At 36.7% G+C, this 20,743-nt stretch overlaps 1 protein-coding gene across 1 annotated transcript in view; it reads right to left on the reverse strand.

The window, feature by feature from the left end:
- Nucleotides 1-1,340: 1,340 nt before the first annotated feature.
- wipi2 (WD repeat domain, phosphoinositide interacting 2) overlaps nt 1,341-20,743 on the reverse strand; it is a 49,579-nt gene continuing 30,176 nt past the window's right edge. Inside the window, exons 11-14 of the mRNA XM_052514871.1 lie at nt 12,167-12,274; nt 10,783-10,901; nt 7,067-7,081; nt 1,341-1,689 (exon numbers count right to left, since the gene is read on the reverse strand). Coding sequence (XP_052370831.1) covers nt 1,574-1,689; nt 7,067-7,081; nt 10,783-10,901; nt 12,167-12,274 — 358 coding nt within the window. The 3' untranslated portion in view covers nt 1,341-1,573. The remainder of the gene's footprint in view (nt 1,690-7,066; nt 7,082-10,782; nt 10,902-12,166; nt 12,275-20,743) is intronic.

Consider the following 20,743-nt stretch of genomic DNA (forward strand, 5'->3'; position numbering starts at 1 on the left):
CAGAGAAACATGTCTATTACATCAACATGAAGGACAGAGAAACATGTCTGTTACATCAACATGAAGGACAGAGAAACATGTCTATTACATCAACATGAAGGACAGAGAAACATGTCTGTTACATCAACATGGACTTTATTTATTTCCAATCAACACCGTTTCACATTTTATACAAAATCACGAATCATTAGAAAACGTCTGATCATGTGACCCCGTCCGTCCTGCCGCTCCGCCTCACCCCAGAGGATCATGGGAAGGCATGTGTCTGACGAGACCCAGTGGACATGCCCCGCCTTGATGATGTCACTACCTGTAGTTTCTGACCAATCAAATCAGACATCACCTCCAGGAATGTAGGCCTCTATTGGCTAAACATCACCCACTCCTAGCTACATCCCTGGTTACACCATAGAGTTAGATAGAGGAATCATCTTTGTATCTGTGCCATTAGAGTCTGTGAGAGGCACCATTGAAGTTACAACCCATTGTAATCCCCACCCAGTTGACTACTTTAAAATGGTGGATGATGGCAAATGTCCATGGTAAAACAGGTGATATACATGATGAGTCCTCTATCTCTATGGATTAAATTCCTCGCCCAATCAGACACTGGTCTGACTGATCTGTCAATCAATTTCATCTGCCAATGTCTAAAGGCCTCAGCGAGAAGGGGCAAGGCTTGTCCACTGAGCCTTCATCTGATTGGGTAGCCAGTGAGCGACTGGGAAGCTAACGTATGCTAATGTACATGCCCAGCACACACATTTACAGCTCAGCCCACCCACCCACCCACACACACACACACACACTTCAGAGGTCCTTGTTAGAGCGTTGCGTAGCGTTCTGATCTTGGCACATGTACATGCAAAGCTAAAGAGTCACCTGCACAGGCGGACAGAGGGAGGGAGGGAGGGAGGGAGGGAGGGAGGGAGGGAGGGAGACAGAGGGGGAGGGAGGGAGACAGAGGGGGAGGGGAGGGAGGGAGGGAGACAGAGGGGGAGGGAGGGAGACAGAGGGAGGGAGGGAGGGAGACAAAGGGGAGGGAGGGAGACAGAGGGGGAGGGAGGGAGACAGAGGGAGGGAGGGAGGGAGACAAAGGGGGAGGGAGGGAGACAGAGGGGGGGGAGGGAGGGAGACAGAGGGGGAGGGAGACAGAGGGGGGAGGGAGACAGAGGGGGAGGGAGGGAGACAGAGGGGGAGGGAGACAGAGGGGGAGGGAGGGAGACAGAGGGAGGGAGACAGAGGAAGGGAGAAACATGTATACATCCACAGACAGACAGACAGAGGGGGAGGGAGGGAGACAGAGGGAGGGAGGGAGACAGAGGGAGGGAGAAACATGTATACATCCACAGACAGACAGACAGAGGGGGAGGGAGGGAGACAGAGGGGGAGGGAGGGAGACAGAGGGGGAGGGAGGGAGACAGAGGGAGGGAGGGAGGGAGAAACATGTATACATCCACAGACAGACAGACAGAGGCGCTGTTGAACGCTGAGAGTTTTTAATCCCACCCTCCATGTTACATGTTCCTAGCAGCACCAGAGGAGCTCTCTGATTGGTTGCTGTAGCTGTCAGTCAGTCCGTCTCCAGGATGAGTGGCGGCTGCTCTTCATTCTCATCGTCCAATCGCAGATCGCTGAGGTCATCCTCTAGTCCCGCCCCTCCCACTGCACCCGCCTCCTCACAGTAACCTGAGGAGAGGACATGGGTTAGAGGTCAGGAGTCAGGGTATCCCACCAGACCAAGTGGAGGGATACCCTGCTGCTACCCAGACCAAGTGGAGGGATACCCTGCTGCTACCCAGACCAAGTGGAGGGATACCCTGCTGCTACCCAGACCAAGTGGAGGGATACCCTGCTGCTACCAGACCAAGTGGAGGGATACCCTGCTGCTACCAGACCAAGTGGAGGGATACCCTGCTGCTACCAGACCAAGTGGAGGGATACCCTGCTACTACCAGACCAAGTGGAGGGATACCCTGCTACTACCAGACCAAGTGGAGGGATACCCTGCTGCTACCAGACCAAGTGGAGGGATACCCTGCTGCTACCAGACCAAGTGGAGGGATACCCTGCTGCTACCAGACCAAGTGGAGGGATACCCTGCTGCTACCAGACCAAGTGGAGGGATACCCTGCTGCTACCTGACCAAGTGGAGGGATACCCTGCTACTACCCAGACCAAGTGGAGGGATACCCTGCTACTACCAGACCAAGTGGTGGGATACCCTGCTGCTACCAGACCAAGTGGAGGGATACCCTGCTGCTACCTGACCAAGTGGAGGGATACCCTGCTACTACCAGACCAAGTGGAGGGATACCCTGCTACTACCCAGAACCAAGTGGAGGGATACCCTGCTGCTACCCAGTGGAGGGATACCCTGCTGCTACCAGACCAAGTGGAGGGATACCCTGCTGCTACCAGACCAAGTGGAGGGATACCCTGCTACTACCCAGAACCAAGTGGAGGGATACCCTGCTGCTACCAGACCAAGTGGAGGGATACCCTGCTGCTACCAGACCAAGTGGAGGGATACCCTGCTACTACCCAGAACCAAGTGGAGGGATACCCTGCTGCTACCAGACCAAGTGGAGGGATACCCTGCTGCTACCAGACCAAGTGGAGGGATACCCTGCTACTACCAGACCAAGTGGAGGGATACCCTGCTGCTACCAGACCAAGTGGAGGGATACCCTGCTGCTACCCAGACCAGGTGGAGGGATACCCTGCTGCTACCAGACCAAGTGGAGGGATACCCTGCTACTACCCAGACCAAGTGGAGGGATACCCTGCTGCTACCAGACCAAGTGGAGGGATACCCTGCTGCTACCAGACCAAGTGGAGGGATACCCTGCTACTACCCAGACCAAGTGGAGGGATACCCTGCTACTACCCAGACCAAGTGGAGGGATACCCTGCTACTACCAGACCAAGTGGAGGGATACCCTGCTACTACCCAGTGGTGGGATACCCTGCTGCTACCAGACCAAGTGGAGGGATACCCTGCGGCTACCAGACCAAGTGGAGGGATACCCTGCTACTACCCAGTGGTGGGATACCCTGCTGCTACCAGACCAAGTGGAGGGATACCCTGCTACTACCCAGACCAAGTGGTGGGATACTCTGCTACTACCCAGACCAAGTGGTGGGATACCCTGCTGCTACCAGACCAAGTGGAGGGATACCCTGCTGCTACCAGACCAAGTGGAGGGATACCCTGCTACTACCAGACCAAGTGGTGGGATACTCTGCTACTACCCAGACCAAGTGGTGGGATACCCTGCTGCTACCAGACCAAGTGGTGGGATACCCTGCTGCTACCAGACCAAGTGGAGGGATACCCTGCTGCTACCCAGACCAAGTGGAGGGATACCCTGCTGCTACCAGACCAAGTGGTGGGATACCCTGCTGCTACCAGACCAAGTGGAGGGATACCCTGCTGCTACCCAGACCAAGTGGTGGGATACCCTGCTGCTACCAGACCAAGTGGAGGGATACCCTGCTGCTACCAGACCAAGTGGAGGGATACCCTGCTGCTACCAGACCAAGTGGAGGGATACCCTGCTCTAGCCCAGACCAAGTGGAGGGATACCCTGCTACTACCCAGACCAAGTGGAGGGATACCCTGCTACTACCCAGACCAAGTGGAGGGATACCCTGCTGCTACCAGACCAAGTGGGGGGATACCCTGCTACCAGACCAAGTGGAGGGATACCCTGCTACTACCCAGTGGAGGGATACCCTGCTGCTACCCAGTGGTGGGATACCCTGCTGCTACCAGACCAAGTGGAGGGATACCCTGCTACTACCCAGACCAAGTGGAGGGATACCCTGCTACTACCCAGACCAAGTGGAGGGATACCCTGCTACTACCCAGACCAAGTGGAGGGATACCCTGCTACTACCCAGACCAAGTGGAGGGATACCCTGCTACTACCCAGACCAAGTGGAGGGATACCCTGCTGCTACCCAGTGGTGGGATACCCTGCTGCTACCAGACCAAGTGGTGGGATACCCTGCTACTACCCAGACCAAGTGGAGGGATACCCTGCTGCTACCCAGACCAAGTGGAGGGATACCCTGCTACTACCCAGACCAAGTGGAGGGATACCCTGCTGCTACCAGACCAAGTGGTGGGATACCCTGCTGCTACCAGACCAAGTGGAGGGATACCCTGCTGCTACCAGACCAAGTGGAGGGATACCCTGCTGCTACCAGACCAAGTGGTGGGATACCCTGCTACTACCCAGACCAAGTGGAGGGATACCCTGCTGCTACCCAGACCAAGTGGAGGGATACCCTGCTACTACCAGACCAAGTGGACCGGATGGGCTTCCTCTCATCACCATATTAGGTAGTGAGAGGAAACGCCGACCGGATGGGCTTCCTCTCATCACCATATTAGGTAGTGAGAGGAAACGCCGACCGGATGGGCTTCCTCTCATCACCATATTAGGTAGTGAGAGGAAACGCCGACCTGATGGGCTTCCTCTCATCACCATATTAGGTAGTGAGAGGAAACGCTGACCTGATGGGCTTCCTCTCATCACCATATTAGGTAGTGAGAGGAAACGCCGACCGGATGGGCTTCCTCTCATCACCATATTAGGTAGTGAGAGGAAACGCTGACCGGATGGGCTTCCTCTCATCACCATATTTGGTAGTGAGAGGAAACGCCGACCGGATGGGCTTCCTCTCATCACCATATTAGGTAGTGAGAGGAAACGCTGACCGGATGGGCTTCCTCTCATCACCATATTTGGTAGTGAGAGGAAACGCCTGACCGGATGGGCTTCCTCTCATCACCATATTAGGTAGTGAGAGGAAACGCTGACCGGATGGGCTTCCTCTCATCACCATATTTGGTAGTGAGAGGAAACGCCGACCAGGATGCTTCACATTTATACATCATGTGAAACATCTGGCTCATTAATGAATCTGTACTTCCCAACCCTCTCCTCGGGGACCACCAGACATTCCACATATTTGTTTTAGCCCTGAATTGGCACAAAAAGCTTCTTTCTCACTAATTTTGTGCACAATTTTGTTTACCTCCCTGTTTGTGAGCATTTCTCCTTCGCCAAGATAATCCATCCACCTAACAGGTGTGGCATATCAAGAAGCTGACTAAACAACACATGTGCACCTTGTGCTGGGGACAATAAAAGGCCACTCTAAAATGTGCGGTTTTACCACACAACAGAATGCCACAGATGTCTCAGTTTGAGGGAGCGTGCAATAAGGGTTTTCTGTTAGCCGGTAATTGCCGGCTTTTGGCCTATGAAATAGATTAAAAGCCGATAAATAAAACCGTAGCCGGCCAAATTCTCTGGGGCTGCTCATCATGCACCCTGATTTCACGCTTCAGCACCATTCTCTCACTCCTTGCTCGCTGCCTTATCATGTGCCAGCTGCTGAGGACAGGGAGAGAAGAGCCTTGGCCGAGGCTAATGTTGATTGCGAAGATGGAGGCCTTTTTCATTGAAGTAAAATCTAAGTCAGAGAGTATGCCTACAGTGAAAAGCCGTATGGACACATTTTAATATTGTAGTGGACAAAGATGAGAAAAGCGTTAGCATGGCCAAATGCAGGCTACTGTGAAACTCACCATTCAGGTAGGATGTCATTTTTTAACTTTTATTTATTTATTTTAATTGTTATTGTCGGCAAATGTGTTTTGTTTCATTCTGTTGAGACATTTTCTTTGGCTAAATTAACTTCTTGGATATAGGGGGCGCTCTTTTAATTTTTGGATGAAAAACGTTCCCGGTTTAAACAAGATATTTTGTCACGAAAAGATGCTCGACTATGCATATAATTGACAGCTTTGAAAAGAAAACATTCTGACGTTTCCAACACTGCAAAGATATTGTCTGTGAGTGCCACAGAACTGATGTTACAGAAAAAACCTAGATAAAAATACAATCAGGAAGTGCCACATTTTTTAAAACCACCTCATGGCAATGACTCCTTACATGGCTGTGGAGGAGCTAGGAGTCAGCTTACCTTTTCCACGTTTTCCCCAAGGTGTCTGCAGCATTGTGACGTATTTGTAGGCATATCATTGGAAGATTGACCATAAGAGACTACATTTACCAGGTGGTCTCTTGGTGTACTCCGTCGCAATTATTGCGTAATCTCCAGCTGCAGTATTTTTCCGTTTGCCTCTGATGACAAACCGACTGCCAGGAATGGTTCTTCATCGAATAGAATTGTGAAAAACACCTTGAGGATTGATTCTAAACAACGTTTGCCACGTTTCTGTCGATATTATGGAGCTAATTTGGAAAAAAGTTTGGCGTTGTAAGTGACTGCATTTTCGTTTTTTTTCCTAGCCAAACGTGATGACAAAACGGAGCGATTTCTCCTACACAAATAATCTTTTAGGAAAAAATGAACATTTGCTATCTAACTGAGAGTCTCGTCATTGAAAACATCCGAAGTTCTTCAAAGGTAAATTATTTTATTTGAATGCTTTTCTTGTTTTTGTGAAAATGTTGCCTGCTGAATGCTAGGCTTAATGCTATGCTAGGCCATCAATACTCTTACACAAATTCTTGTGTAGCTTTGGTTAAAGCATATTTTGAAAATCTGAGATGACAGTGTTGTGAACAAAAGGCTAAGCTTGTGTTTCAATACATTTATTCAATTTAATTTGCGATTTTCACGAATAGGAAACGTTGCGTTATGGTAATGAGCTTGAGGCTATGATTACGCTCCCAGATACAGGATTGCTCGACGCCAGAGGTTAAGTTAAAATCTATGATTACGCTCCCAGATACAGGATTACTTGACACCAGAGGTTAAGTTAAAATCTATGATTACGCTCCCAGATACAGGATTACTTGACACCAGAGGTTAAGTTAAAATCTATGATTACGCTCCCAGATACAGGATTACTTGTTGGTTATCACTGCATTGTCGGAACGAGAAGCACAAGCATTTCGCTACACTCGCATTAACATCTGCTAACCATGTGTATGTGACAAATAAAATTTGATTTGATTTGAAATCAGCATTTGTCCTACCACTTTTAAAAGGTGGAGATCCAACTCTTTTAAATAATTACAGGCCAATCTCAGAGCTTTCACCCTGGTGAAAATACTTGAAACCCTTGAAACCCCCTAACCCTTTTTATTGATCTCTCTAAGGCTTTTGATACAGTTCATCATGCTATACTAAGGCAGAGATTGTCGAGTGTAGGTCTTTCGGAGCATGCAGTTGCATGGTTTGCTAACTATCTGTCTGATAGAACGCAGTGCACTCAATGTGATGGGCTTATGTCTGTTAAATTGTCTGTCTTGAAAGGTGTGACCCAAGACTCTGTACTTGGTCCTCTCTTATTCACTATTTATATAAATGATTTAGACAAAAATGTCCCAAAATGCACAACTTCATTTTTATGCTGATGATACTGTTATTTACTGTTGTGCCTCGTCTCTTACAAAAGCTTTCCAGAACTTGCAAACTGCTTTTTATACTGTTCAACATACCTTGTACCTTATCCTCAATACTAACAAAACTAAACTAATGTTGTTTTCTAATGCAAGAAATAGACCTCTGAACCTTTCACCTATTACAGCCCGTCAGGGCAAGGAGACTGAGGTTGTAACCTCATATAAATATCTTGGATACTACCTGTCAGGGCAAGGAGACTGAGGTTGTAACCTCATATAAATATCTTGGATACTACCTGTCAGGGCAAGGAGACTGAGGTTGTAACCTCATATAAATATCTTGGATACTACCTGTCAGGGCAAGGAGACTGAGGTTGTGACCTCATATAAATATCTTGGATACTACCTGTCAGGGCAAGGAGACTGAGGTTGTGACCTCATATAAATATCTTGGATACTACCTGTCAGGGCAAGGAGACTGAGGTTGTAACCTCATATAAATATCTTGGATACTACCTGTCAGGGCAAGGAGACTGAGGTTGTAACCTCATATAAATATCTTGGATACTACCTGTCAGGGCAAGGAGACTGAGGTTGTGACCTCATATAAATATCTTGGATACTACCTGTCAGGGCAAGGAGACTGAGGTTGTGACCTCATATAAATATCTTGGATACTACCTGTCAGGGCAAGGAGACTGAGGTTGTAACCTCATATAAATATCTTGGATACTACCTGTCAGGGCAAGGAGACTGAGGTTGTAACCTCATATAAATATCTTTGATACTACCTGTCAGGGCAAGGAGACTGAGGTTGTAACCTCATATAAATATCTTGGATACTACCTGTCAGGGCAAGGAGACTGAGGTTGTAACCTCATTTAAATATCTTGGATACTACCTGTCAGGGCAAGGAGACTGAGGTTGTAACCTCATATAAATATCTTGGATACTACCTGTCAGGGCAAGGAGACGGAGGTTGTAACCTCATATAAATATCTTGGATACTACCTGTCAGGGCAAGGAGACTGAGGTTGTAACCTCATATAAATATCTTGGATACTACCTGTCAGGGCAAGGAGACTGAGGTTGTGACCTCATATAAATATCTTGGATACTACCTGTCAGGGCAAGGAGACTGAGGTTGTAACCTCATATAAATATCTTGGATACTACCTGTCAGGGCAAGGAGACTGAGGTTGTAACCTCATATAAATATCTTGGATACTACCTGTCAGGGCAAGGAGACTGAGGTTGTAACCTCATATAAATATCTTGGATACTACCTGTCAGGGCAAGGAGACTGAGGTTGTAACCTCATATAAATATCTTGGATACTACCTGTCAGGGCAAGGAGACTGAGGTTGTAACCTCATATAAATATCTTGGATACTACCTGTCAGGGCAAGGAGACTGAGGTTGTAACCTCATATAAATATCTTGGATACTACCTGTCAGGGCAAGGAGACTGAGGTTGTAACCTCATATAAATATCTTGGATACTACCTGTCAGGGCAAGGAGACTGAGGTTGTAACCTCATATAAATATCTTGGATACTACCTGTCAGGGCAAGGAGACTGAGGTTGTAACCTCATATAAATATCTTGGATACTACCTGTCAGGGCAAGGAGACTGAGGTTGTAACCTCATATAAATATCTTGGATACTACCTGTCAGGGCAAGGAGACTGAGGTTGTAACCTCATATAAATATCTTGGATACTACCTGTCAGGGCAAGGAGACTGAGGTTGTAACCTCATATAAATATCTTGGATACTACCTGTCAGGGCAAGGAGACTGAGGTTGTAACCTCATATAAATATCTTGGATACTACCTGTCAGGGCAAGGAGACTGAGGTTGTAACCTCATATAAATATCTTGGATACTACCTGTCAGGGCAAGGAGACTGAGGTTGTAACCTCATATAAATATCTTGGATACTACCTGTCAGGGCAAGGAGACTGAGGTTGTAACCTCATATAAATATCTTGGATACTACCTGTCAGGGCAAGGAGACTGAGGTTGTAACCTCATATAAATATCTTGGATACTACCTGTCAGGGCAAGGAGACTGAGGTTGTAACCTCATATAAATATCTTGGATACTACCTGTCAGGGCTTGGATACTAGGAGAAGGAGACTGAGGTTGTAACCTCATATAAATATCTTGGATACTACCTGTCAGGGCAAGGAGACTGAGGTTGTAACCTCATATAAATATCTTGGATACTACCTGTCAGGGCAAGGAGACTGAGGTTGTAACCTCATATAAATATCTTGGATACTACCTGTCAGGGCAAGGAGACTGAGGTTGTAACCTCATATAAATATCTTGGATACTACCTGTCAGGGCAAGGAGACTGAGGTTGTAACCTCATATAAATATCTTGGATACTACCTGTCAGGGCAAGGAGACTGAGGTTGTAACCTCATATAAATATCTTGGATACTACCTGTCAGGGCAAGGAGACTGAGGTTGTAACCTCATATAAATATCTTGGATACTACCTGTCAGGGCAAGGAGACTGAGGTTGTAACCTCATATAAATATCTTGGATACTACCTGTCAGGGCAAGGAGACTGAGGTTGTGACCTCATATAAATATCTTGGATACTACCTGTCAGGGCAAGGAGACTGAGGTTGTAACCTCATATAAATATCTTGGATACTACCTGTCAGGGCAAGGAGACTGAGGTTGTAACCTCATTTAAACATCTTTGAATTTTAATTGACGACGGCCTCTTTTAAAATGCATATTCAACAACTTACAAAAGAATTGAAGCTGAAATTGGGATTTTATTTTAGGAATAAGGCCTGTTTTTCTTTTGAAGCCAGAAGGAGGCTAGTATCAGCTACATTTATGCCTTTACTAGACTATGGGTTATTTTATATATGAATGCTTCTGCTCAGTGTTTGAGATCAATTGACACTCTTTACCATGGCACTTTGAGATTTATTTTAAACTGCAAAACTCTTCCTGAGTTGGCTGGCCTTCTCTAGTCACTCATAAGCTCAGTCACTGGTATACTTTTATTTACAAAGCCATTTGGGATTCACTACCTTTTTATTTGTGCATTTTTATTGTTCAGAAATGTGGTGGGTCGTCTGCCGGCCCAGGTCGTCCGGTGCCAATTTGGGTTAGGGTTAACCCTACCCCTAACCCTAACCCCAACCCTAACCCTTTCGGTTACTGACCCAACGTTCTAACCACTAGGCTACCTGCCGGCCCAGGTCGTCCGGTGCCAATTTGGGTTAGGGTTAACCCTACCCCTAACCCCTAACCCTTAACCCTAACCCTAACGCCTAACCCTTTCGGTTACTGATCCAACGTTCTAACCACTAGGCTACCTGCCGGCCCAGGTCGTCCGGTGCCAATTTGACTAACGACGCCCTGGGGTGTGTGTACCTTTCATCCCAGCAGTGTTGTAGGTCTGTGCAGTAAGGGGGCGGTCATGTGACCCCTGTTCCAGGATCTCATTGGGCGGCTCAGCACTGCCGTCTAACCTGAGGAACACAGAATGATTTAAGTTCATATACTGTATGCCATTTAACAGACACTTTTATCCAAACTACTTTCAATGAGTACATATGTGTGGCCTGAGCAGGAATGGATTCCACGACCCTGGCATTGAGGAATGGAGCCCACGACCCTGGCATTGAGGAATGGAGCCCACGACCCTGGCATTGAGGAATGGAGCCCACGACCCTGGCATTGAGGAGTGGAGCCCACGACCCTGGCATTGAGGAATGGAGCCCACGACCCTGGCATTGAGGAATGGAGCCCAGGACCCTGGCATTGAGGAATGGAGCGCAGGACCCTGGCATTGAGGAATGGAGCCCAGGACCCTGGCATTGAGGAATGGAGCCCACGACCCTGGCATTGAGGAATGGAGACCACGACCCTGGCATTGAGGAATGGAGACCACGACCCTGGCATTGAGGAATGGAGCCCACGACCCTGGCATTGAGGAATGGAGCCCACGACCCTGGCATTGAGGAATGGAGCGCAGGACCCTGGCATTGAGGAATGGACCCTACGACCCTGGCATTGAGGAATGGAGCCCAGGACCCTGGCATTGAGGGATGGAGCCCACGACCCTGGCATTGAGGAATGGAGCCCACGACCCTGGCATTAAGGAATGGAGCCCACGACCCTGGCATTGAGGAATGGAGCCCAGGACCATGGCATTGAGGAATGGAGCCCACAACCCTGGCATTGAGGAATGGAGACCAAGACCCTGGCATTGAGGAATGGAGCCCACGACCCTGGCATTGAGGAATGGAGACCAAGACCCTGGCATTGAGGAATGGAGCCCACGACCCTGGCATTGAGGAATGGAGACCAAGACCCTGGCATTGAGGAATGGAGCCCACGACCCTGGCATTGAGGAATGGAGCGCAGGACCCTGGCATTGAGGAATGGAGACCACGACCCTGGCATTGTGTTGTTTAACCAGTGTGATACCTGTGTTATTTCACTGTTACCTGTGTTGTTTAACCAGTGTGTTACCTGTGTTGTTTACCTGTGTTGTTTAACCAGTGTGTTACCTGTGTTGTTTACCTGTGTTGTTTAACCAGTGTGTTACCTGTGTTGTTTCACTGTTACCTGTGTTGTTTAACCAGTGTGTTACCTGTGTTGTTTACCTGTGTTGTTTAACCAGTGTGTTACCTGTGTTGTTTCACTGTTACCTGTGTTGTTTACCTGTGTTCACTGTTACCTGTGTTGTTTACCTGTGTTGTTTCATCAGGGTGTTACCTGTGTTGTTTACCTGTGTTGTTTCATCAGGGTACACTCTCCCCCCTCCTGTGGGTCCAGGTTATAGAGGTACAGATATCCATCAGCTGCTGCTACCAGGAGACGAGGAATCTTTTGGATCCTACACACACACACACACACACACACACACACACACACACACACACACACACACACACACACACACACACACACACACACACACACACACACACACACACACACACACACACACACACACACACACACACACTTGAATCAGACTCATCTGACTGCGTGTGCGCTTCCCAGCGTGTGAGTGTTAGAGCTTGGCGATATCGGCAAAAAGTTAGAACACTATTATTAATACAACACTATTATTATTACAACACTATTATTATTACAACACTATTATTAATACAACACTATTATTAATATAACACTATTATTATTACAACACTATTATTACTACAACACTATTATTAATACAACACTATTATTACAACACTATTATTAATATAACACTATTATTAATATAACACTATTATTATTACAACACTATTATTAATATAACACTATTATTATTACAACACTATTATTAATACAACACTATTATTAATATAACAGTATTATTAATACAACACTATTATTAATATAACACTATTATTATACAACACTATTATTAATACAACACTATTATTAATATAACACTATTATTAATACACCACTATTATTAATACAACACTATTATTAATATAACACTATTATTATTACAACACTATTATTAATACAACACTATTATTAATATAACAGTATTATTAATACAACACTATTATTAATATAACACTATTATTATACAACACTATTATTAATACAACACTATTATTAATATAACACTATTATTAATACACCACTATTATTATTACAACACTATTATTAATACAACACTATTATTAATATAACACTATTATTATTACAACACTATTATTAATACAACACTATTATTAATATAACAGTATTATTAATACAACACTATTATTAATATAACACTATTATTATTACAACACTATTATTAATACAACACTATTATTAATATAACACTATATAACAACACTATTATTATGACAACACTATTATTAATAAAACACTATTATTATTACAACACTATTATTAATATAACACTATTATTATTACAACACTATTATTAATATAACACTATTATTAATACAACACTATTATTAATATAACACTATTATTATACAACACTATATAACAACACTATTATTAATACAACACTATTATTAATAAAACACTATTATTAATATAACACTATTATTAATACAACACTATATAACAACACTATTATTAATACAACACTATTATTATTACAACACTATTATTAATAAAACACTATTATTAATACAACACTATATAACAACACTATTATTATTACAACACTATTATTAATATAACAATATTATTATTACAACACTATTATTATTACAACACTATTATTATTACAACACTATTATTAATACAACACTATTATTAATATAACACTATTATTAATACAACACTATTATTAATATAACACTATTATTATACAACACTATATAACAACACTATTATTAATACAACACTATTATTAATAAAACACTATTATTAATATAACACTATTATTAATACAACACTATATAACAACACTATTATTAATACAACACTATTATTATTACAACACTATTATTAATAAAACACTATTATTAATACAACACTATATAACAACACTATTTAACAACACTATTATTATTACAACACTATTATTAATACAACACTATTATTATTACAACACTATTATTATTACAACACTATTATTAATACAACACTATTATTATTACAACACTATTATTAATACAACACTATTATTATTACAACACTATTATTAATACAACACTATTATTATTACAACACTATTATTATTACAACACTATTATTAATACAACACTATTATTATTACAACACTATTATTAATACAACACTATTATTAATACAACACTATTATTATTACAACACTATTATTAATACAACACTATTATTAATACAACACTATTATTAATACAACACTATTATTATTACAACACTATTATTAATATAACACTATATAACAACACTATTATTATTACAGCACTGTTATTAATACAACACTATTATTATTACAGCACTGTTATTAATACAACACTATTATTAATACAACACTATTATTAATACAACACTATTATTATTACAGCACTGTTATTAATACAACACTATTATTATTACAACACTATTATTATTACAACACTGTTATTAATACAACACTATTATTATTATTATTATTACAACACTATTATTATTACAACACTATTATTAATATAACACTATTATTATAACCACACTATTATTAATACAACACTATTATTAATACAACACTATTATTAATACAACACTATTTAACAACACTATTATTATTACAATAATATTATTATTACAACACTATTATTAATACAACACTATTATTATTACAACACTATATAACAACACTATTATTATTACAACACTATTATTAATACAACACTATTATTAATACAACACTATATAACAACACTATTATTATTACAACACTATTATTAATATAACACTATTATTATTACAACACTAGTATTAATATAATACTATATAACAACACTATTATTATTACAACACTGTTATTAATACAACACTATTATTATTACAATAATATTATTATTACAAATATAATAATAAATAATAATAATAATAATAATATATAATAATATAATAATATAATAATATAATAATAATTACAACACTATTATTAATACAAGACTATTATTATTACAACACTATTATTCATACAACACTGTTATTATTACAACACTATATAACAACACTATATAACAGCACTATTATTATTACAACACTATTATTATTACAACACTATTATTAATACAACACTATTATTAATACAACACTATTATTAATACAACACTATATAACAACACTATTATTATTACAACACTATTATTATTACAACACTATTATTAATATAACACTATATAACAACACTATTATTAATATAACACTATTATTAATATAACACTATTATTAATACAACACTATTATTATTACAACACTATTATTATTACAACACTATTATTATTACAACACTATATAACAACACTATATAACAACACTATTATTATTACAACACTATTATTATTACAACACTATTATTATTACAACACTATTATTATTACAACACTATATAACAACACTATTATTATTACAACACTATTATTATTACAACACTATTATTATTACAACACTATATAACAACACTATTATTATTACAACACTATTATTATTACAACACTATTATTATTACAACACTATTATTAATACAACACTATTATTATTACAACACTATTATTATTACAACACTATTATTATACAACACTATTATTATTACAACACTATTATTATTACAACACTATTATTAATACAACACTATTATTATTACAACACTATTATTACAACACTATTATTATACAACACTATTATACAACACTACAACACTATATATTAACAACACTATTATTATTACAACACTATATAACAACACTATTATAACAACACTATATATTATATATTACAACACTATTATTATTACAACACTATTATTATTACAACACTATTATTATTACAACACTACAACACTATTACAACACTATTATTACAACACTATTATTATTACAACACTATTATTATTACAACACTATTATTAATACAACACTATTATTAATACAACACTACAACACTATTATTATATACAACACTATTATAATACAACACTATATTATTTACAACACTATTATTAATACAACACTATTATTATTACAACACTATTATTAATCAACACTATTATTATACAACACTATTATTCTACAACACTATTATTAATACAACACTATTATTAATACAACACTATTATTATACAACACTATTATTAATACAACACTATTATTAATACAACACTATTATTATTATACAACACTATTAATACAACACTATATTATTACAACACTATTATTATTACAACACTATTATTATACAACACTAATACAACACTATTATTACAACACTATATTACAACACTATTATTATTACAACACTATTATTATACAACACTATTATTATTACAACACTATTATTATTATTACAACACTAGCTTTTATTACAACACTATTATTATAACACTATTATTATACAACACTATTATTATTACAACACTATTATTATTACAACACTATTATTAATATAACACTATTATTATTTAACACTATTATTATTACAACACTATTATTAATACAACACTATTATTATTACAACACTATTATTAATACAACACTATTATATTACAACACTATTATTATACAACACTATTATTATACAACACTATTATTAATACAACACTATTATTAATACAACACTATTATTAATACAACACTATTATTAATACAACACTATTATTAATACAACACTATTATTATTACAACACTATTATTATTACAACACTATTATTATTACAACACTATTATTAATACAACACTATTATTAATACAACACTATTATAACAACACTATTATTATACAACACTATTATTAATACAACACTATTATTAATAAACATAATAATATAATATATGCCATTTACAACACTATTATTATACAAACTATTACTATACAGTCATATTGCATACATACTACCTATTATTAATCCACTATTATTAATACAACACTATTATTTACAACACTATTATCTACCAACTGAGCTATTATTAATATAACACTATTATTAATACAACACTATTATTAATACAACACTATTATTAATACAACACTATTATTAATACAACACTATTATTATTATTACAACACTTATTAATACAACACTATTATTATTACAACACTATTATCCATACAACACTATTATTAATATAACACTATTATTAATACAACACTATTATTAATACAACACTATTATTAATACAACACTATTATCCATACAACACTATTATTAATACAACACTATTATTATTACAACACTATTATCCATACAACACTATTATTAATATAACACTATTATTAATACAACACTATTATTATTACAACACTATTATTAATATAACACTATTATTATTACAACACTATTATTAATACAACACTATTATTAATACAACACTATTATTATTACAACACTATTATTAATATAACACTATTATTATTACAACACTATTATCCATACAACACTATTATTAATATAACACTATTATTAATACAACACTATTATTAATACAACACTATTATTAATACAACACTATTATTAATACAACACTATTATTAATACAACACTATTATTAATACAACACTATTATTAATACAACACTATTATTATTACAACACTATTATCCATACAACACTATTATTAATACAACACTATTATTAATATAACACTATTATTATTACAACACTATTATCCATACAACACTATTATTAATATAACACTATTATTATTACAACACTATTATCCATACAACACTATTATTAATACAACACTATTATTAATACAACACTATTATTAATACAACACTATTATTAATACAACACTATTATTAATACAACACTATTATTAATACAACACTATTATTATTACAACACTATTATCCATACAACACTATTATTAATATAACACTATTATTAATACAACACTATTATTAATACAACACTATTATTAATACAACACTATTATTAATACAACACTATTATTATTACAACACTATTATTAATACAACACTAACAACACTATATACAACACTATTATTACAACACTATATATTACAACACTATTATATACAACACTATTATTAATACAACACTATTATTAATACAACACTATTATTATTACAACACTATTATTAACAACACTATTATTAATACAACACTATTATTAATACAACACTATTATTATTACAACACTATTATTATTACAACACTATTATTAATACAACACTATTATTAATACAACACTATATTAATACAACACTATTATTATACAACACTATTATTATTACAACACTATTATTAATACAATTAACTAATTATTATTACAACACTATTATTATTACAACACTATTATTATTACAACACTATTATTATTACAACACTATATAACAACACTATTATTAATACAACACTATTATTAATATAACACTATTATTAATACAACACTATTATTAATATAACACTATTATTAATACAACACTATTATTAATATAACACTATTATTAATACAACACTATTATTAATACAACACTATTATTAATATAACACTATTATTAATACAACACTATTATTAATATAACACTATTATTAATACAACACTATTATTAATACAACACTATTATTAATACAACACTATTATTAATACAACACTATTATTAATATAACACTATTATTAATACAACACTATTATTATTACAACACTATTATTAATACAACACTATTATTATTACAACACTATTATTATTACAACACTATTATTATTACAACACTATTATTAATACAACACTATTATTAATACAACACTATTATTAATACAACACTATTATTAATACAACACTATTATTAATACAACACTATTATTAATACAACACTATTATTAATACAACACTATTATTAATACAACACTATTATTAATACAACACTATTATTAATACAACACTATTATTAATATAACACTATTATTATTACAACACTATTATTAATACAACACTATTATTAATATAACACTATTATTAATACAACACTATTATTAATACAACACTATTATTAATACAACACTATTATTAATACAACACTATTATTATTATTAATACAACACTATTATTAATACAACACTATTATTATTACAACACTATTATTATTACAACACTATTATTATTACAACACTATTATTATACAACACTATTATTAATACAACACTATTATTAATACAACACTATTATTAATACAACACTATTATTATTACAACACTATTATTAATACAACACTATTATTAATACAACACTATTATTAATACAACACTATTATTAATACAACACTATTATTATTACAACACTATTATTAATACAACACTATTATTATTACAACACTATTATTATTACAACACTATTATTATTACAACACTATTATTATTACAACACTATATAACAACACTATTATTAATACAACACTATTATTATACAACACTATTATACAACACTATTATTAATACAACACTATTATTAATACAACACTATTATTAATACAACACTATTATTAATACAACACTATTATTATTACAACACTATTATTAATACAACACTATTATTATTACAACACTATTATTAATATAACACTATTATTAATATAACACTATTATTATTACAACACTATTATTAATACAACACTATTATTAATACAACACTATTATTAATACAACACTATTATTATTACAACACTATTATTAATACAACACTATTATTATTACAACACTATTATTATTACAACACTATTATTATACAACACTATTATTATTACAAATTATTATTACAACACTATTATTATTACAACACTATTAATTACAACACTATTATTATTACAACACTATTATTACAACACTATTATTATTACAACACTATTATTAATACAACACTATTATTATTACAACACTATTATTATTACAACACTATTATTAATACAACACTATTATTATTACAACACTATTATTATTACAACACTATTATTATTACAACACTATTATTATTACAACACTATTATTATTACAACACTATTATTATTACAACACTATTATTATTACAACACTATTATTATTACAACACTATTATTAATACAACACTATTATTATTACAACACTATTATTATTACAACACTATTATTATTACAACACTATTATTAATACAACACTATTATTATTACAACACTATTATTATTATAACACAAGACATGTTCTAACATAAATTTGCCTGGCTGTTTTTTTGTGAATACTGGCCTAGGCGATATAATTCACCACCTGAGGAAGTGGGAACTCAAAACACATCAGCTTGATTGCTAAGTCAAAATGTGATCGTTGCTCGACAGCCATTGGTCGAACAGTAAATGGTATGTTCTCCAAAAACGTTGCTTGGTAGACATTGGCATAAGAACACTTATTATCACAGCAAATAGCGCCACTCCGTTTTCTCAGGCGCATCTCAATTACCCTTCTCTGTTTGTAAAGTGGCGGTCGTTGCTCAATATCCCCCCCCATCTTTAACACCAGTAACAGCTGTTAAAACTGACTTCCAGCTTTACTACATTTGAAATGTTGCTCAGCTGTAGTACGCTGAGCCCTCCCTTCACCCCGTGGGACAGTGAGGAGAGGAAGTGAGGAGAGGAAGTGAGGACAGAAAGTGAGGACAGAAAGTGAGGACAGGCAGTGAGGAGAAGAAGTGAGGAGA

The sequence above is a fragment of the Oncorhynchus keta genome, unplaced genomic scaffold, assembly GCF_023373465.1.
Source record: "Oncorhynchus keta strain PuntledgeMale-10-30-2019 unplaced genomic scaffold, Oket_V2 Un_scaffold_2008_pilon_pilon, whole genome shotgun sequence".
Classification (NCBI taxonomy): domain Eukaryota; kingdom Metazoa; phylum Chordata; class Actinopteri; order Salmoniformes; family Salmonidae; genus Oncorhynchus; species Oncorhynchus keta.